The sequence below is a fragment of the Panthera pardus genome, unplaced genomic scaffold (assembly GCF_024362965.1).
Source record: "Panthera pardus isolate Hobbes unplaced genomic scaffold, ASM2436296v1 HiC_scaffold_24, whole genome shotgun sequence".
NCBI lineage: Eukaryota > Metazoa > Chordata > Mammalia > Carnivora > Felidae > Panthera > Panthera pardus.
In genome coordinates, this window is record NW_026526810.1 from 4,700,738 (window position 1) to 4,721,979 (window position 21,242).

General features: G+C 52.2%; 1 protein-coding gene and 1 long non-coding RNA gene across 2 annotated transcripts in view; both read right to left on the reverse strand.

The window, feature by feature from the left end:
* Positions 1 to 21,242, reverse strand: part of RGMA (repulsive guidance molecule BMP co-receptor a) — a 47,262-nt gene that overhangs the window by 20,786 nt on the left and 5,234 nt on the right. The window contains exon 2 of the mRNA XM_019460159.2: positions 8,354 to 8,469. Within this exon, the coding sequence (XP_019315704.1) occupies positions 8,354 to 8,469 (116 nt within the window). The remainder of the gene's footprint in view (positions 1 to 8,353; positions 8,470 to 21,242) is intronic.
* LOC109273380 (uncharacterized) lies at positions 2,668 to 6,297 on the reverse strand. Its single transcript, XR_002083009.2, has 2 exons — positions 4,399 to 6,297; positions 2,668 to 2,942 (listed from the first exon to the last, which is right to left on the reverse strand). It is a non-coding gene; the product is annotated as an uncharacterized LOC109273380 (long non-coding RNA).

Here is a 21,242-nt window from a genome sequence, read left to right on the forward strand (position 1 = left end):
TTCAAAGTACCCTCCTCTAGAGACCTGGCCCCCAGCTTCTCTCTTCCTTTTGCCTCCCAAGCGAAGCCGCTTCCTACAATGTGTGTGTTCCTCCGTGGTCCCCGGTGGCCTTTCCGGTGCTCCCACAAACGCCCAACAATCCCCTACATTAAGGTCCCTCCATGGAAATACCCCATGCGGTTTTGTTGTCCTGACTGGACCCTGACCTACCAGCCTAAGGATTTCAGACTAGATGCAGTTGATGGTAGGGAGCCCCGCGATAATTTCCAGGAAGTGCATGGCATGATCACAATCCTATTTTAGGAGGTGGTGGCTTTAGTCCGGGTAGAAGCAGGCAGAGCACAGAATGAGCAGAAGCAGAAGCAGAATGAGCAGTCACTGATCAACCTCTGTGCCAAGGTCAGCACTGAAGCCCGACACCTCCTGTTCCTGTCCCTACGGCCTGTCTCACATCCATCCTGGACAGCAGAGGCCCTGGGGCTCCCCTCTCTTGTCATCAAGCTGTGACAGGGGGTCCTGAAGGAGGAGGGGAGGGCAGCACCAAACCAGGAGCGCCAGCCTGCCTGCACTCAGCATGGGGACAGTTGGCCACTCCCCACCCTCTTGGGGGAATCAAGGAGGGGGACGCCATCAGATCTAGTGCCAACATGTGGCAAACTCTGGCCTGGGCGGTATTCTGGAGTCTTCCTGAGTTAAGAGATGCCTAAAGCTGGGCAGCTGGGTGGCTCGGTGGGTCAATCGAGTGTCCGACTTCCGCTCAGGGCATGATCTTGCAGTTTGTGAGTCTGAGTCCTACATCAGCTTTGGTTCCTCTGTCTCCCTCTCTCTGCCCCTCCCCCACAGGCGCTCTCCCAAATATAAATAAGTGTTTTACTTTGTTTTTTTAAAGAGAGAGACGTCTAAAGCTGCCTGTTCATGTCACTCCCGCAGGAACCGCTCCTGGTGCCAGGTGTTTGACATCAGATTCCTACAGGAACACAGCCAGGTGACAGACTGAAGATTTTGTCAGCTACAGCAGAATTCACCTTACTTAACCTGCACGAAGTCGCAAGTGATCATCCTTCCTAAAAAGCATTCCTCCCTATGCAGCCCAAGGCGGTCTGGGGGGAACCGGCCTAGCCTGTGAGTCCCTCAAAGGTGCTGGGACTTTTCCGGAAACCCCGTTGTCCGGGAACTGGCCTACAGGATAAAGAAGCAGGCAAGAGGGAGATTCTCAGAGAGTCTCGACTGCTCTAGGAAGGGGAGGTGGGGAGGCCAGGGAGCTGGGGGTTAACTCACTGTCCAGTGTGGGAAGAGGTGGCTGAATGCCACCTACTGAGCTGAGGCAGGAGGCACTGCCCCTTGTCACACTTGTCACACTCTGCCAGGGCTGCTCTGCCCCAGCCATCACACACGCCAAGTTGCTACAAGAAACCACACCGAGTGCCAAGGAAAAGGGCACACTGCAGCTTTCCAAACTGGGCACCCTCCCCCGACTCCCACTGGGGCCACATGGAACCAGATCAATGGCAGACAGGACATTCAGAAGCACCTGTGTTCACCAAGGCCACAAGCAGGCCTGTCAAATCAGGTGGCTGAGGGCTTCTGGGTAAAAGGGGGCCCTGATGGGGGCGCCTGGGTGGCTCAGTTGGTTAAGTGTCTGACTCTTGATTACGGCTCAGGTTTGTGGGTATCTCATGGTTCCTGGGTTCGAGCCCCACTTGGGGCTTGGCACTGGCATCGTGGAGCCTGCTTGGGATCGTCTGTCTCCTTCTTTCTCTCTCAAAATAAACAACAATGACAACAAAAACTTAAAAGAGGGACCCATAATGACCAAGGGCTGAGCCGGGCGCAAGATTCCAGACCAATACCATCTTGTCTTAGGGCACAGAACGAAGCTACTCCAGGTTCCACAAGCAGAGTGGTTACGGGCAAAGACATCACTTTCCAGATATCAATGAAGCTTTCAGGTGAGCAGTGTGTTCTTCCCGCTTGGAGGCATAACCCCTTTTCCCGAGTCCAGGGCTGGCTCTAGAAATGATAATTTTCCATCCTGGCTCTGCCTCCAGCAACCCTCGGCTCATCTGCTTGGCCGCTCCACATCTAGATTCATTTGAAGTGGCTTTTTCTCTCTCACCGCCATCCGCAGGCGGGCCTCCCTCCTCCACCTTCCTCATGCAGTGGGAGGGCAAATGCATGCCAGCTGGGCACACGCCCGGCTGGCGCACACGTGTGTGAGCCTGTGTTCATGGGACATTCCTTAGCATGCGGACCAATAATGGGCTCCTTTCTGCGGGGACCTGGGTGCAGACGGATCACTTTAATAGGCGTCTCGGTATTTCGACTGCTCGGGTGAAATGGTGCATGAAATGAATAAATAAGCAAAACCCAAAAGACATAAATCTGACTTGGGAAAATTTGCACAATGACAGCCCTTGCCAACTTCTTTGCCTGACCTATGGCTGGGTGGCATCTTCTTTGAAATGTTAAGCCAGGACAGACAGGCAGCAGAGAGGGCCTTTGGGAGGAGGCAAAAAAAAAAAAAAAACCCCAAAAACCGCTAGGTCCACAGAATCCGTGGTCAGCTTTTCACTCTGCTATCTAATACCTCCAAATTTGGGGTCTTATTTCCCCCCGCCACCTTGAAGCCTTATATGCTGCACAGCACAAACTCGAATATGCTCCGAAGCAAATCTAAGGAGTATGTTTATTCACAATATGGGATACGGAAAAGGGTCGGGAGTCTGTGTTCTACTCCCGGCTTGGCCACCGGCTAGCTGTGTAATGTCAGGCAACCTCTGTGACCCTCTGTTTCCTCTTCGGTACTTTCTCTTCCGTGAGGAAGGTGTGGTGATCTCGCGAGGTGTTGTACTCAAAGCGTTTGGCCGAGTGCCCAGGATACTGTGGCCGCTCAATAAACGAGGAGAGCTTTAAAAATGATTGTCCTCCTTCAAACGATCATACTTTGGAGAGAACAGTAGAAGGTATTACGTCTCAAAGGATGTTCATAATCTTAAGTAGTGATGTGATAGGTTGTCTGTGGGAGGTCGGCGTTTGGGTTATTCTCACGTACTTATTTGCCCTTTATGGTTTTTAGCTTTGAAAACGAGTATTGCTTTTATAACCCCGAAAAAATTATTTTAGAAAAAAGGTTGGGGAATCTGGGGGAAAAAAAGCCTGTGGTCTCTGTCTCTTGAGAAAACACGTATAACAGAAATGCAAAAAGACCCAAGGGCCCTCCAATTCCCAGGATGCTGCTGGGTGTGTTCAGTGTGTCCAGAAAGGAGAAGGGGATAAAGGAACAGAAAATGCGGTTCTTCTACCCTTATAGACAGAACTGGTGATTTGGAAGAGAGCAAAACCCCAAGACCTGCAAAGCAGCGAAACTGGGAGGAAGCACAGGTGTCTGCAGCCAAGGGGACAGGTGTCTAGGTCATTGGAGGGATGGCACTGGACCCCAACAGACAGCACTGAACTTGGGCCTCGATTAGGTGGGGAGCAGCATTGGGCAAGGAAGGCCTGGGAAGGCGGGTGGGTGGTGGTGGAGTAGGGGGGCAGGCAGGGGTGACCTGGAGTCTCGGGATGTTCCAGAAGCCATGCAAATGAGGCCCGGGAAAAGTGTGGGGCCAGAAATCAGAGGGTCCTCCCTTTTGGATGCTCTAGAGGGCTACGAGGAGGGATGAGTTCCTGAGCAGGACTTTTGTTCTAAAAGGAGGGTTTGGGGGGGGGGTGCCCAGAGGAAGGTCCTAGGGCTGGTCAGCTGTTTGTAGCAAGGTGACAACGGGAACAGGCAGGAAAAGGTGGAGGAAGGAGGCCCAGCCCCAAGCAACTGCACTGAATGGAGAGGCCCACCGGACATTCAGGGCTTCACCGTTCTGGACAGCGGGCTCCTTAACGGACTCAAACCAGGCACTAGTCTCGGGGGGCAGGTGGGAGAGGAGTGGAGGGTGACCAACCATCTTGGTGTGCCTAGGACTGAGAGGGTGGCTAAGGACTCGGGACTTTCAGCTTTAAACCTCTAAGAGTCCAGGGGAGATACTAGATGAGCTGGTCGCCCTAGAAGAAACAGCGCCTGCAGTTTTAGGCAGGTTGAATTCAGCCAAGCAGGAAAACAGCACGGTAGCTACCACTCAACCAGAGCACAAAGCTGGGGTTCTCAGCCCAGTTCTGTCCAGGGCCTTGCACATTTCACTCAAGAGAGGGTTTGGCACAGGAACCACACGTCGCCCCCAACACATAAACTGGTCCCACCCCATCCTCTTACCTCCACAGGGTCCTGAGGCCCCGTCTTCCCCACCTCCCGGAGCATCCTTATCTGAGCCTGTCCCCACCTGTCCTCTGAGATGGGGGCGATCGCTAGCAATGACTGGAACCCTGCAGGCAGCCTTCCCTTCTTCAACCATAAGACCACCTCCTCACCTCAGGGGTGAGGGGGCAAATGGTCCATAGGACTCTCCGTCTCACTCTGCCTGGAAGCCAACGCTCTTCCCTGCAGACCCCTTAGCTGCTAGCTGGCTCAGCTGTCATCTGGCTCTTGCAACCAGACATCACTTTATTCTCTGCCTTTGGGACACGAAGTCCCACTGGGAAGACAAAAATGTGGTACGCAAATTGACTTGCTTGCACATTTCTGAACAGCAGCTCTGGCGGAACTATTCTCATCTCCATAATGACAGAGATGCACTTGGACATAGCAGAGAGACTTGGTCTCCCCAAGCTGGAGTTTCTCCCCTGAGGATTAACATTTCTGGGACAGGTGCAATTGAAAAGTAAAGGGAAAGCAACGAGGGAAAGAGAAAGGCCGCGGGGCAATAATTCTTAGCAACAGCAGCCCTCACACCTGAGTGTGCATCAGAACCCCCTAGCGGGCCTGGTGAAGTACAGAACCAGGGTCCCACCCCCGGAGCATGGCTTCAGTGAGTCTGGGGAGGAGGAGCCTCCCAGGGGAGGCTGATGCTGCTGGGGGAGGAACCACACTTTAGGAACCACTGTGCTGGGAGTACAGCAGCCACATGAAATTAACGGGAAGCATGCCAGCGTATCTACAACATAGGTCTTTGATGGGTTTCTCTTGGAAATCTGAGGGGCGCCTGGGTGGCTCAGAGGGTTAAGCGTCCGACTGTGGCTCAGGTCATGATCTAGTGTTCCTGGGTTCGAGCCCTGCGTTAGGCTCTGTGCTGACCGCTATGGAGCCTGCTTTGGATTCTATGTCTCCCTCTCTTTCTGCCCCTCCCCTGCTTGTGTGTGCTCTCTCTCTCAAAAATTAACATTCAAAAATTAAAAAAAAAATCTGTTGTATTAAGTCACAAAGCTTTCAAAGTCTAAGAATAAGAAGGATCTATTAATTGGGTCTTGAACAAGCTGTTATTTGTGGAAGATTCCTCCTGAGAAGGCTTTTTTTGGGCCTCCTCCTTCCCGCCCCACTCCTTGCCCCAGCTAGACGAGGCCACCAGTCCATCCACTGTGGGCACGGCATCGTCCAAGCGCACGCCCTTAGCGCCCTAGGGACACTGCAGACCCCTCACCCTTTAGGAGTTGGGGGTTCTGCCGGCCCTGCATGGAGGAGGGCCCCGACTGCCGTCACTGAGTCTGGAACACAGCAGGTATGTCATACCCACTGGGTAAGTCCACGTGAACACTCTCAAAAGACCAAACCCTCTCAGTCCACGGAGGTGAAGGCATCTTTCTCCACATAACTACGTCCAATTTGAGTTGCACTCCTATGGGTTTACTCCTGGCAGTCATTCAAGTTCACCAGCCCTGAACAAGCCTATGCTTTCACGTGGCTGCTCGAGCTGGATTCCACCTGCCTTCAGTGGGCAGCACGCAGGGCCCCTGGGGGTCTCTGTACCTGCACTGGCCAAGGCTTCGTGTTTTCCCCAGCACCCACCAGGCCCTCCCTGCCCTGACCTCTGCCACACCTGCAGTGTCTCTGACTTTCTTCCAAAGCAGTCCCTCTGTCCTTGGGTCAAAGACTAGGACAGTCCATCTCTTCGTTGTGAAAATGACCCATTTGATCTCTTACTTAGGAAACGGTCTTCTGACCCAGGTTTCTTGATCATACGAGTTTTTGGAGCCCCCGGTGCATTTGGTTTGGGGAGGCCTGGAAGCTGTTTTCAGTAAGGTGGGCAATTTTGACTAAAGGCAGCTGTCAAGTCCTCAAATGAGAAGAAACGGGAGCCAGCTGGCATGACAGGGCAACAGCTATCTGTTCTATCTGCCAGGTTTTAGTTACCAGCCTTGAAGCCAAAAAAGAAATGGGCTTCTAGGAAACAAAAGTGATGGAATTCGCATTCTGAATTCTATAACCCACCAGCTTTGCTCTGACTGGGGGCGGCGGGGGGGTGGATGCTTTAAAATAAAGGTTTTGAGCTGGAGATGTGAAAGCAGCAACAAAAACACCACCACTGGGGTGCTGGCAGCCGCCGGACTCCTGAGTACCTCCCACCAGCCCTCCCTTTCCTCTCCCCAATTCAAGAAGTTAACAAGTGCTGCCCCTTTAAGAGCGGGAAGGTGTTGTTTTAAGGGCCTCTAAGCCCCCCTTCTCAATTTCAGCTCGGAGCTGAGATCACATCCCCCAAGGCAGCCAAGGGACAAAAGCTATTTATCAACCCATCTGATAAAACTTCCAACGGGCTGGATCTTTATCTGGACCAAACCGAGATGCACACGCATTGCAAAGTCCTGCTTCTCCAGAAGGTGGATTTCTTTTTAAAGATGATGGTCCTATTTATTTATTTATTTATTTATTTATTTTTTCAGTTTTGGTAAGGGAACCAAATCAGCCTTTCAGCAAAACCTTTCTGTGCATGGGGAAACTGCCTTTTAAAAGGTGTGTGTGTGTGAAGAAGGAGTAGGCCACCTGGCTGCTGGACTCACTACAGAGGTGTTAATATACCGGGGCGGGGGCCCTTTGGGGCAACTGACACCCCCCATCTTGTCCTCAGCCGGGGCCTCCCCGGTGGAATCCACAGCTGGGAGCAGGTTGAGGCTGTCCGGGACGCCCTTGGGGCGCGGGCAGCTGCTGAGTGAGCTGGGCGCGCTGGATTGGGTTGGCGCGGGAGGCCCCGAAGCGGGGCTGGGGCGAGAAGGTAAACTGATCCTTTGGCCCTTACCGCTGCCAGCACGGTCCGCCCGCCCGCCCGCGCGCCCGCAGCCCCAAGTTGCAGCCAGGCCGAGCCCGGACTGCCCAGTTCCGCCAGTTCCTGAAACCCAGTTGGCTGGGAAGCAAAACAAAACAACCCAATCCCAGGCTAACTGAAATCCTTTCTTGCAAAGAGCTCGGTGGTGCGCGGGGCTGCGGATCCGCGTCGGGGCCGAAAAGACACCTCTGCGCCCCGCAACACGATGGACGCGGCCGGCAGATCCCGCCTTGCAAAGGGGGCCATTTGGCCCGTGACACTGGGTTTATTTGTATTTTTAGCAAGAGAAAAGTGGGTATAAAGGGTTTAACTGGCGTTTCCAGGCTGTGAGTAGCATATGGCCAAAATGAAATAAAGTTTTATGAAACATTATAAAGAAAACAGACCGGGGATTTAAGTTTCGTGCCTTCCCCCTCCCCCCGAAAGGGGGGGGAGGGAAAAAAAGTAAAGAAACTGGAGCGTTTGGGAAGGAACAAATGCTTCTCTGTGGAGTTGGTCTCCCTTCCCCCAACAAAAACAAGAGGTCCGGGCTCGGAGGAATTTGAAAGCAGCGATCTGCCAAAAACATTGTGAAAAACTATGGGGGATTCATTGGAAACAGATGGCTTTTTCAGCTTTAATTCTGAAATTCTCTCCCTTTCTGACACAATAAAAACAAACAGGGGGCGACGCGGAATGTTATCAAACAGGAACCCGGGCTCGCGGGAGCCCAGGCCGTGGGCATCCCCGCGTGGGCCGGCGCGTGGGGGCGGGACGGCGTCCCGGAGGAGGGGGCGGCCGGGGACTCGCCTGGGACCTCCGGGGCGGCCCCGGCTCCACCCCTGGGCACACGGCAGGTCTGCACACTGGTGGGCGAGCAGCGGGAGAAAGTGCCCCCTGCTGCGAGTCGGTGCTCCCCAGCCCACCCCACCCCTCCTTCGGGGCCCCTAAGGGGCGCGTCCCCGGCACCCCCTCTCCCGCAAGGAGGGAGACGCCCCCGGCCTCTGCGACCTCCCGGCTCCCTCTCACTGCAGCCGGGGCGGGGGCCTGCCACCTCCTCGGTCCCCTCGGGGGTGCATCGCGCCCTCGGCGGGGCGCGGGGGAAACAAAGACCAGTGGAGACGGGAGGCGGGGGTCCAGGGGGCGCCGGCGGATTTCAGTTCCACTGGCTCCCGGACGCGGGGCCGAGCGCAGCGACGAGGCCCGGGGAGCGGGCCCGGCCGGCCATCCTTGCGCCGGGGGCAGTGCCTTACCTGCGGGGAAGCTGCAGAGAAGGAAGGCGAGGGTCGGCCAGAATCCCAGGGCTGAACGTCCTGCCCCTCTCCCCATACCCATCCATCCAGCTCGGCCTGTTACCACTAGCCTCTCCCTGGAAGAAGAGTTTAGAAGAAAAGAAGAGGAAAATCAATCACGCTGCGGAGAAAGGGCAGCCTCGCTCCGCCGGCGGGAGCAGCGAGCCGGGAGGCTCGGTCCCCCTCGGCCGCGGGCGCCCGGCGCGCCCCCCCCTCCCCGCGCGCCCCTCCCTCGCCCTCCCTTCCCCCGGGTCCCCTCCAATGTCGGCGCGGCCCCGCCGCCCCAGCCGCCGCGCGGCCCGCCCCCTCGAGCTCGGGTTTCAGCGCGGCGCGTGAGGGGTGGGGTGGGGTGGGGGGCAGGCTGGGCGGGGACCGAGGCGGCGGGGCTCCGACGCTGGTCGCGGGGAGCTCGGGAACCCGGGCCCGGGGGCGCAGGGCGCGCCCCGGCTCCCCGACCCCAGCGGCAGCCCAGGCCGAAGAGGCCCAGCCTCCGGACCGCCTGCCGAGAGCCCCCCTCCCCCATCCAACCTGTAAATATCCAACTCGGGTAGACACTGCGCTTGCAGCCAAACCCCAGGACCCCGTTTCCAACCAGACCGCGTCCAGAAGCCGCCACTGACACCCCCTGGTTCATTGTTCTACTCAGATGGGTCCCCCATGCAGGGGGCCGAAAAATCCGAGGGTGTCCGGGATGGCCCGCTGGGTCTCAGCCACTAACGCACCTCGCGGCTCCCTCCCAGATCCCGCCGGGCCACCCACCCGGCCTGGGCTCAGGGCCTCCGGCATCCCCTTCTAGCACCTCGCTGCCTCGCCAGTACTTGCCCTGGCTGCACTCCAGAGTTGGGGGCCTTCGAGCCTGATGGAGGCGGCAGGACGGCTGCCACCCCGGAGGAGGTGTGGATACTGCGGTCCCCGCGGTGCACAGGGCCCAGCCGCCTGGGGTTGCCAGGGCAAGGCCACCAAGGCCGCTCCTGGGAGGGCATCAGGGTGGTGACTTCCCTTAACTCGGCCGCTTATTTTTCCAGGAGAAATATGTCTCCTTCCTCCCCAAGGTTCCCTAGGACCTGAGGCTCTTCTGCCTCTGGTTGGGATATTTAAGCGACTGGCAACCTTCCCTGGGAAACATCTTTTGGACGGAACACAAATAGGCCAGAGCAAGTGTTTTGAGTCGAACCAATTCCCCCCGTGGCCCCCCCTCACCTCTCCTCCAAGCCTACTCATCTGGTTCTTTGAGGGGGAAAAAAAATCTGAATTTTTATCCAATTCTGATGTTTCCCTTAAGCACTATCGCAGTCCTCACTCGCAGACGGCCACACAGGCTGCAGGGCTGCTTGGGGCGCTGCCTGCCAGGAGGGCAGGTCTGGAGGAGCAAGCTTTGGGCAAGGGGAAGAAAGCCCTAAGTCCCTGAGGTCCCACGCCAAGCAGAAGTGCTTCTGAATCTGGGATCTGCAGACCAGGTAAGAAAGGGGACTGAGGTCTCTCAGCCAGGTATGTCATGGGGCAAAAGGAAGCTGTCTTTCCTTGGCATTTCCAAATGCCACGAAGGTACTGCTCACCTTTAACGTTATAGTGCCGCGGCTTTTCCCCCAAATAGTTAGCTCTCAGCCCAACAGGCTCTAATTATCCATCGCTCCCCCAAACTGGGGTCCACTTTAAGCCCTGATTTGCAAAACTAATGCAGTTTTGCCCAGTGAGAGCCCAGCAACCTCACGATCCAGGGCTCTGATGGCATTCCTCTCCAGCGGGGCCTGTCCTTGGGCCAGACCTAAGGATTCAGTCCACAGAATGGTAGGATAACATTGGCACACGGGGGCAGGCACGGAGCCAGACGGCACAGAGGCACCTTTGAGGTCCATCAATGAACACCGTTTGCTGGATTGTGCCTTTCACGGTTAGTTCTAAAGCTTCTCACTAATGAGAGAGAAGGGATCCGTCAGCCATCCCCAGCAGTGAATTCATCGCAGCTGCTGTGGCAACATCTCCAGTGGCAGATAGGCTGTGCAGCCTTCAGAAGACCTCAACGCAGGCCTTTCCAACACGGTCCTGGCCTGAGGGTAGACCTTTGGAAGCAGGACTTGGAGCCTCTACACCTCAATTTCTTTGTCTGTAAGGGGCAGGCTGATAATACTGTCACCCAGCGGCTGCAACTGAATACAGTCTGGGAGAGGCCCTGGGAACTCCCCACAGTTCCTGCTCCAAGACTGGCCGCCATTTTGTGAGGACATCCAATTCTTACGACGTAAGCAAATAATTTGGGAAAGGGACGCAAAGGACTTCTTTTCCTCCTCACGAGGAGAGATGTGTGAGGCTGATTTTGGACATCACCGAAGTGGAGATTTGGCTTTTACATAGTTTAGACTATCAAGAGAAATCCAGCCCCCAGTAGAGCAGTATGGGGTTTTGCTGACCTGGAACAATCTGTCTGTACTGGCCAAACCAGCCAGCTTATTGACAACTCCCCAGGTCTTTGCAATAAGAAATCCCTAAACCACTGGGTTAAGGAACTCAGCACTTCATTCGCCACAGAAATGGACTTAACTCAAAGTGTAGCTGACTTCATACAGACAGTTCCCATTATAGAGTCTGACCACTTATGGGTTCTCCCCTAGGTTGTTCTCTGGGCTTCGGGTTAGAGATTTTCCCTTGCACGGCTCTTGCTCCCTGTTCCCCAGCCCTAGCTGTGGAGGCCCCAGCACTGGGGCCTCATGGCCCCATGGTCCAGGCAGTGGGGCTGTGGGGGGAGGGGCACGGGGCTTCGGAAAAGGCAAGGTTCTGAATAAGGCTAATGCCTCCCAGGAGTGAGGGGTGTCAGGGACTCTAGCTTTCCCTGCCTCTGGGTACGGACAGGGTGTTCCCAAATCCAGGGTCTGAGTCATCAGTCAATAAATATATACTCAGGACTACTGCATGCCAGTCCCTGGGGGCTAAAGAAATAAGACAGCTCCTATCTTTGAATCGCTGGTAGAAACAGACGATAGAGGAAGGTGAGGGGTGATCGGCCAACCGCCCAGGGAAGGCTTTACCAAAAAGATGGTGTGTCCTGTGAGTTGTCTTGAAGGATTCATTTTTAGTAAGAATGACAGCAACTATGGCCAAGGTGTCCCTGTGCTGTCACATTATGTCCAGGGCTGGCTAAGTACTTTACATTTCTAGACACTTAAAGCGAAGGTACGTTCTAGTGTCATCCTCATTTTGCAGATGGGGAAACTGAGGCTGAGTGCAGTTAAGTACTCACCCAATTATTGGCTAATAAACTGTAGAGTGGAACACACCAAGCCCATGCCTGATGTGCTCTATGTGCCATTAATTCCAGTGATGCAAGTCCGCACTGGGCTTAAAGTCAAGGCTAGACAGATAACTTAACAATCACTTTCAATAAAGCATAACACAGACTCTGACAGCAGAGGCACAGAACACAGGCGCCAGGGGCCTCCAGCCCAGACCCAGGTGCAGGGTGGGGAGAGAAGTTTCTCCTAGTGTGGGAGAGTGCCGGGGGAGATGGTGGGCGAAGGAGGGGGGGCAGGGCAAGGATTCCAGGCGGAAGGAACATTCAGTATAACATGTACCAAGGTGTGGCCTGCCTGAGGGGCTGGAAAGCTTGAGGATGGCTGTAGGAGGAGACTAGGCTGCAGAAAGACAGAACAGGAGCCTGAGAAAGCTCGAGAATGGCCAGCACAGGCTCTGAGAGGGTGTCCATGTTTATCGCAGCTGGAAGCCCCACCTGAGGTCTCAAGAAGAGGAGAGACATATTCTTTTGGGAGACCACTGTGGGGGCTAACCAGTACCACTGCCCAGGACCCATTCCAGAGCAGCTGAATCTGCATCCCTGAGTACAGCCTGGGCATCAGCATTTTTAATGAGCTCTCCCAGGTGACTCATGTGTAGGGATTCGCTAGGTCTGTAAGTTGCATCACGCTTCATCAACCCTGGGTGCACATTAATACTCAGGCTGAGTCGATCAGTTTATCCTCTTGGATTTAAAGTCAAGGCAAGGCAGAGAACCTAACAAGTACTTTCAATAAAGTGGTGACTGGCACATGACCCAAGCTGACCAATCAGAATCTGTCCTGAGACTGTTGCTATGGGGGAGCCGCATCCTGGTCTCTGATCCCTACATGATGAGTCTGCGGGTAGCAATCTGATGTGAAGGCCAGTGTTGATGAGTGTTGCAGGTGGAGGATGTGTCTGCAGAGTTAGCGTGCTGTTTTTACTAAAATCGCATTTTATCTGGTGAGCTTTTCTGGGACGGTTGGAGATTTTCAGGGCTCCCCATGCCACTCTCCCTGTAGCTCCTCCTCCCTGGTCCGGCTACGGGAGACGAGAGAGTTCCTCATTTTGCCGAAACTGGTTTGATTTAGGTTTCTCTCACTTGTGTGCACAGACTTGTAACAAGGAGGAAGCTGATGGCCCAGCACTGGTCCCAAGAAGTATTTTCACCAACCTCACAAGCCCAGGGATATGTCGTCAATAGCTCCCAACTCATTCGTTTACTGGAAGAACTTCTTGGGTCTACTCCCATTGCCTCCACCCCCTACCTTTGAACAGATTTTGCTTATACCAAGTCTTGAGGAGCTCGGTTGGTTTTGCCTACAACTGAGGGGGGGACCCACTCCTCTTTAATCGAAATAAAACTTAATCTCAAGTTCCTATTTCAGACTTCAAGGGCTCCCGTGGGTCTGGGGTTTGATGAGCTAGACCTTGTTCACCCTCTCTGTAATGGTGCTGAGCAGCCGGAGCTGGTGTGTTGCATTAAGAATATGCATATTAAAGGGGCGCCTGGGTGGCCCAGTCGGTTATACAGTCAAGTGTCTGGCTTTGGCTCAGGTCATGACCTCACGGTTCATGGGTTCAAGCCCTGCTTCAGGCTCTGTGCTGATAGCTCAGAGCCTGGAGTCTGCTTTGGATTCTGTGTCTCCCTCTCTCTCTGCCTCTCCCCCACTCACGCTCTCTTTCTCTCTCAAAGTAAATAAAAACACTAAAAAAAAAAAAAGAATATGCAGTTTATGATTGGCTGAACGGGGAGGCAAAAGCACCCCCATGGGGTCGGCAGGCAGGAGTTCCCTCAGCACCCAAGCTCCCCGCTTTGGGCAAGTGAAGCCCATAAAGTCATTTTGATGGAAGGTGTAGTTTCAATAATGTACAAAAAGAATTAGAGTCGTGAGATGTATTGCATACAGGCCCCAGAAAGAGTGGGATGGTGGGGTGCACAGTGGGCCAGGCCAGGGGCATTCCCTCATCCCAGATCGTGAACAGGAGACAGACGGTGGGGTGGCAGGCACTTATATATAAGGGGGTGGAGGTGAAGGTCACTAACTCTTCTTTAGGCTCAACTCTAAGGGTTATTTCAAAAGGTACCCTGGCAAAGCAGGAGCTTAAGGCAGGAACCCTAAACTTGAGTCCTTACCTGAATGTCCACAGCAGGGTTCTCATAATGTAAAACGCAGCAACTCAGAAAAACTAAAGTTGGTTTTCTCATCACAGTAACTTCCAAAGTTTTATAGACTTTGACCATATCATCTTTGGGGTTTCATCTTTCCACCCTAAAGCTCTTAAAGAACAAAGCAGCCCAGCTTCTCAAGGAAGTCTTCTACCTGGGTGATTACTTAACCTTTCTACAGTTCTGCGGTATTTTTCTCTAGGGCAAAGTCGTAAAACCGCCAGGTTTGGGTACAGCCCAGGGAGAATCCTATCTTTGGCTTAGCTCCCAATGCCATTTCTGAAAGCATTTTAGCACCTTCTGAACACTGGGTCCTGCACGATCGTTATCCCACAAACATTTTGCAAAGACCCCCAAGATCCCATTTTGGGGCTATCAACAGACTGGACAGAGTCCATTTTGCTATGATTTGGATATGTTCTCCCATATCCAACTGAGGCCTGCCCCGCCCCCCCTCCCTGCCCGAAGTTTAAATATGCATTTGCTTGCTAACTCGTAAGCTTGTCCTCTAGCTTATCCACTATTTGTTTTGCCATTTGTTTCCGGACCCTTCAATTCATCCACAGGCCTGGAAGCATCTGAGCATTCGCTCCTTCAGATGATCCATGGACATTTAAGCTAAGTCTGGGAGCACCAGCGATCCTTGGGGATCCCCACGGTTTATAATTCTTCATCCAGAAAAGTACCTGATTATCCCATCTTTTGTTTCCTGTCTCTGAGGACAGTTCCAATCTGTGGTGATTCCCCCCACCTTCCCCACCCGGCACATTCTGGAGCGACTTAACTATTGCGAATGACCCCCGGGGTGGAACTTAGTCGGAAGGAATTTTGAAAGTCTAAACATAATTCATCCCTGGGTTTCTCCCTCGTCTCCGGGCCTGTTTCTACCTCCTCAAAGAATGCTAATAGATTTCTCCGGTTTCATCTTCTCTTTTCAGGAAGTGTGCTGTGCTCTGTCCAGTTCATTGGGACTTTAAAACGTGCCTGGTGATATTACTTTCTTAGTATATGTTCCACAAAGTGGCTATGAAAAGGGCCCCTTCCTAGATGGGTGGGCTCCCTTTGTGGGCAGGGAGACCAGGGTTGTATGCCCTTGGGCGCAGGCCCGGTGTGGAAGCTCAGTGCGCATTCTGGCCACCAGGACGTGGCTGCCATCTTTAATTACCCCTGCTCCTCTCTGTCCAGATGGTTGGGGGTTGGTGGCCATAGAGTTTCCTTGACCTGTTTCCATGACGATTTAGGAGACGGCCTCTGTTTGCTTCTCTTCTTCCCAAGCATTTGTGAGTCTCAGACTCTGGCAGGGAGGGACCCCTTCCCTGTAGATCTCAGAATGTCTTAGTGTCCTCCTTCTTTGGCCCATCTTGTTTTCTTCGCTTCTGCTGCAGGCTTCCTTTCCTCTCCGTGTGCTTCTGTGCTGCCTCCCTCACCACGAGGGATGCTTATTCTTGGTGAATAAAATGGAGAGATTGTACTCCAATATTTTAGTGGTGTTTTGAAATAGAATTTCCTGACATTCCACCAGCTCTCTTTAGGAACTGAAGAAGTATCTCACTTTTTCTTTGGATTCTTTCTTATGACTTTCATACATGAGCAGATTTTATTTGCTCTTGGACATGGCTTTAAATGTACGTGATCAGATCAGTAACACTGTCTTCCCCCACACAAGGGAGATTCTTTTTATTTATTTATTGTGTTTCTGTTTTACTCACTCAAGGAGCACTCACCAAGTACTTGAACACTCAGCTCTGGGATTGGGGGGGGGCGGTGGTTGGGGATTCTCACACAAGCAACAGACAGTCCTGGCCCCCTCCTGGCAGCCCAGGGGAGCAGTCAGGTGTAGAGACAAATGATTTCCACTACCATGTGCTCAGAACTCTGAGATGGGTGTTGATGCGCTTTCTCCGTGTCTCAGGAGCTGAGAGCCCTGCATCGATTCCCCGTCATCCTTACTGCACATCAACTAGGGCCTTTACAGAACGGGTGAGTGTCTCAGAGTTGGTGTGCGGGGGCGGGGGGAGTCTCTGTCAGGAACTTCCTTAACAAACGGGACCACTGACGGCAAAGATTGGTGACATCCACCATTGCCATCAGCTTCACCCTGTCTGGAACACCTTCTGTCAAACTTCCGCCTGTTAGGAATCTACACAGACTGTCCCATGGGCTGGCATTTCCACTCATGATTCCAATTTCGGGAACAGAGCCTGGAGCACTGGCTGGGCTTGGGACATCGGTATGGAGTGGCCCCCTTAGAACCTCCCAGAAACTCACCCCTGATGGTAGGCATGGGCACAGTCACTGTGCTGGGAAGATATACCAGGAATTTTTTTTTTTTTTTCAAAGAAAATGCTAGAAGGAACAAATTTTCTGGGCTTTCCATTTCCTTCTGTCTAGCATCAAATTTCGTAAAAAAATTCAAACAGCAATATAGGCACATGATCCAAACCAATCAACTTCCTGTCAAATGAAATTAGGTGACTCTCCCTGGAGGCAATAACTATTAACAGTTTCATGTGCATCCTTCTAGATATTTCCATGCGCATGTAAGCACATATAAAATCAATCAGCCTAGCTCATTCGCTATCATTTCGCCAAGAATGATTAGCAACCTTCTGACTGCTCTCTCCCAGTAGGTATTTCCTGTTAAATAGTGCTGTGAACTCCCCCATCATGGTAGGAGCTAAGCAATCAGAGAAGAACTGAGATCACCAGCCAAGGAGGATTGACAGATGTACATACAGACAGATTGTATCCTTTCCTCTTCCTGGACTTCGATTCCCGTTTAAAGATGCTTATTCCGTCCCCTGTCATTTGGAAGTCAGACAACTCACATCTACCCCCACTTACACTGCGGAAGGTCAGTAACCTGTCTGAGGTCACCCAGCTGGCTGGGTGGCAGAGTGGGGTTTGGGTGACTCGCGGCTGTCACACTACCTCTGCTGAGCCCACCAACTCCTTCCCAGGCTCAGCGACGTCACGTCTTCCCTCTGCCTCTCCTAACCCCACTCCACCTTCTGTGTTCATCTTCTCGCTCAGACTCCCTCTGTGTCGTCTCTGCCTAACCCAGGCTGGGTTGGAGCCCTCCTGATCGCCTGCTAACAGTTTCTGGCGGTGCATTTCCATGGTCTTTGGATTTGAGCAGCCCCTCTGCCTTTCCTCGCCTCTCTTTCTTGACTTCTGGGTTTCTCAGGAAACGCTTGGAGAAGCCAACGCGTTTTCTTTTGATCCGTCTCCCACTTCTCCCTGCAGGGATTACAAACCAGTGTATAACTGGAGTGTCACCTACGAAAGTCTCGCTTCCTATTGGGTCTCGGGACTGTGACTCTGGCACACACCCACCATCTGGTCCACAGCTTACAAATTCTTCTGCCCACAAAGCCAGTATGAAAATGATAGCATTTGTGAAGTGCTTAATTGTCAGTGTCGAGATTGAGGCTTTCTAGACATTGCAGTGGATCTGGGGAAAGAGAGAGACGGGGCATTTGGGGTGGCTCCACCTCTAACTTTGTGGCCCCTGAATGTTCTGTCCTGTTTCTGGACCCCCAGACGCCATTGCAATCTGCAGAACTGTGGCCTGGCCGCCCAGGAGGGGTCTCTAGGGATCCGGTCAACTGGTGTTAGCTCTGTAACTAACTGGCTTTGCCTACACCTGACTCCAAGGAGCCATTCTGGGGCCTCCTCTGTCACATTTCTGGGTTCCCCAAGTAAAAACGTGGCTGAGCAAATTCTTCAGCGATAATCCCCAGCAATTCTACCCTACACCTGAAACCATGCCTTCCGAACATGGAATAACCTCTTGTTTTAAAGAAACTTTTGGGTAACCATACCAAGAAACACCAGGTTCCTGTAATGGAGAACAGACCACCCAGTGTTTACTTCTCCCCATTCCAGAAAGTCCTGGGGAGAATAACCAGCTTGGAACCATTTATTCACCAAATGGCAACTGTCTGAACTGACAGGGAGTCTGTCTCTCTCTCTCTCCACCAGCAGAAGGCTGGAGTATTTGGATTAATGAACAATTTGGTGCCAAGCACGAATACCATAGACATTTAGCAATAGGAACAGATAACCAAGTTATTCATCAAATTCAAAATTGTTTAGAATGGCTAATGCAAAGCTGAAATACCGAAGATCCCTGGATGATGGGAGGTGGGGACGAGCGCCAATGCAGAAGCAAGAACAAATGTGTTGCTTTATGTGACAGCCTCCTCCTCCACCGTTGTTTTCTTTTTTGCATTTGTTGGAGGCTTCACTTGGATGTGAGAGAGTCAATACAGCCTTCTGGCTAAGAACATGCCATCTGAACACCGACCCTTTACATCTGTTAAGTGGGGATAGACTTTAGCTCCCACAGAGGGTTCTTGTGAGGACGTAAATGAGTTGACACAATATAGACAGACCACTTAGGACAGATGCCTGGCACAGAGTAAGTGCTGCTAAGTAGCTGACAACATCACAGACAGGAACCATTGTCTGGATTATAACAGAGTGTCTACTGTGCACCCGATTCTGCTAGAGTCTTCGTACATGTGGGAACTGGGGGGAAATCTGCAGAATCCCCCAAGCACTCTTGGATAACCTTGACTCCTGGGTGGGTTCTAAGTGCATTACTAGTTATATGCAAGTTCTGTTGAGCAACCACTAAAACACAAAGTCTCCCACATAACCATTGAGTCATCTCAACCGTGTGGCGGGCACAGTTGTCTCCATTTCACAAACGAGGGCACCGAAACTCTGGGAGATTAAGTGATTTGTCCAAGGTCACTAAGAATAGCGAGGGCAGGGAGAGCCTCAGAACCTGGCCTCGTGATGCCAAGTTCAGTGTTTCCCCACCAAACTACAGCTGCTTCACATCTCTTCTCGTGTTCACCTGGCATTTACTTTTTTCTGTTGGTCAAATAATATGCTCCATTTATAGAATGGTGGGTCATGTGTTAGAAATGAGAGTATGTCTGGAGATATGCTGTCTTCCAGAAACAAAATTTTCAAAACGTTTTCAGAAAAGAACAATTTGCCTGAACAATCTCCCCCTCCCCTTTAAAGATTTAGGAAGTTGAAAGAGTTATAGAATTCCTTTCCTTTCTTTAGGATACTAAATGGTATTTGGGGGGCAAGTTTTCATAAAGTGCTTAATTGGATGTAGCCTCTGAATGACAGGTAAATATTACACAACAGGATATTTCGATAAAACTATCTATAGTCTCAATTCATTGCAGTCCTTTCAGATAACAAGCCATTCAGACCGTGTCTCCAATTCAAAGCCGGGCGGGCTCCTGCCCCTAGAGATTGGTCACTGACCCAGAAAGGCAGGCCTTGGGCGCCATCTTGGCTTGGGTTTGCTTTGTCCTCATTGACTCCTGGCTCAGGCTCAGGGGAGGTAAATATATTTCTAACTAGGCCTGAAGTCTGTAGATTCTGCCAATAGCATCCATTTACACATAAAGAAATCAGACACGTGGACTTTAGGGATCTCCTTTCTTTTTCCTTTTTTTTTTCTTTTTTAACATTTATTTATTTTTGAGAGAGAGAGAGAGAGAGAGCATGAACAAGGGAGGGTCAGAGGAAGAGGGAGACACAGAATCCAAAACAGGCTCCAGGCTCTGAGCTGTCAGCACAGAGCCCGATGCGGGGCTCGAACCCACAGACCGCGAGATCATGACCTGAGCTGAAGTCGGACGCTCAACCGACTGAGCGCCCCAGGCGCCCCTGGGATCTCCTTTCTTAACATGCTCTTAGCAGAGGAAAATAAAAGCAAGCTAAAACCCTCACAGCAGAGAAAAGGGTGGCATTGGCTTTTCCCTACCATATGCTCTTGAGATACGTGAAGATACAAAGCCGAATGTGTGCTTCAGGATAGGAAGGTAAGCGATTTTGAAGTCAGTATTCTGAGTATCAGACTATTTTAGCGGCACAAAAGGACATGAAGCGCCATAAATTAATGTCCCGTGATTCCCTTGTTCTGAGGCAAAATGACCTAGCAAACTTAGCAGTGGGGGGGGTTACTGGTGGGTCCGGACCTGTGAAGAGATGCCATCGTGAACCTCATAATGTCTACAGGTAAGCCTGGCCTCTGCGCTCTATATTTCTTGCTGTTTTGCGTCTCTTGCATAAATGGAAGCCCATCTGGGAAAATGCAATTGCATTTAAAAAGTCTATTTATTATTTATACTCTACCGCTTTCCATAACGGATATTAAATTAAATGTAAATGAAAGTACACACCCAAATTTCCAAACCCACGTTAAATCGTATTGTTTCCAAGCTACCAACTGGGTTGAGGAAACCCTACAGCGTTTATGGCTCTGTGGGGGGGGATACGCATTTCCATGTGCTTTTCTGGTATGAATCTGTCAAATGAACCCTTGTCAAGTGGGGCACGGGAGGTGAGCCACAGTTCAACGACAGACCGCAGGAGAAACTAAAATGGAGACGTTGATTATTCACAGATCTAGACAAAGCATGCCGCATACCTTGAGGGGCCACGTGGGGTGGTCAAGGGAGGGTGCAGGGAGAGAGGCAGGACTGGGGCTCATGCCTTTATTAGGGTCCACGGTAGAGCGTTTGAGGGTTTCTGTGCTGAGGCTAGATCGGTCAATTCAGACCAAAAGAGTGGGCTTCTGGGGAGCCCCGTGGGGGTCTTTTCTAAGGGGTGCATAAAGAGAAAGGCCTGGGAGGTGGGGGAGATGGTTTATCACGGGGGCCGTGGGGGACGTCATCAGGAGTTCCATTTGCTTGGGACTCTGTGGCTGCTATCTAGGGCATGCCCTCGCACGAGGGGGCTCTGGTCAATTTAATATCCCCACAGGCCACGTGGCCAAAGCAAACGGCTGCAGAGACCGTAACACCACGGAGTAGCCTAAAGTCTCCGTATCCAGGGGACATATTCTTATGAGAGCAATCCGTTCTCCAGGATGCCACTGACAGTGTCAGGAGCTGAAAATGGGCACTGGCAGCAAATCTCGAAGTCACTTTCGCCCAGCAGATGTCTTCTGAGCAAGCCTCTTTGAGAGCCAGTGAAACAGCGTCCCGGCAGGGGGGTAACTAGCAACATCTTGGGATCTCACGAGAGGATCAGACTCTGACAGAGGATAAAGCTTTGTGGAAGTGTGTGGAACAATGCGGTATTATGGTTTAAAAAATTGTTTTTCAATGTTTATTTATATTTGAGAGAGAGAGAGAGAACGAGAATGAGTGGGGGAGGGGCAGAGAGAGAGGGGGACGTAGAATCCGAAGCAGGCTCCAGGCCCCGAGGTGTCAGCACAGAGCCCGACGGGGGGGGGGGGGGGGGGGGGGACTCAAACTCACAAGCCATGAGATGATGACCTAAGCGGAAGTGGATGCTTAACCGACTGAGCCACCCATGTGCCCCAAGGTATCATGGTTTTTAAATACCTGACTGGAGGGAAGAGATCCACGT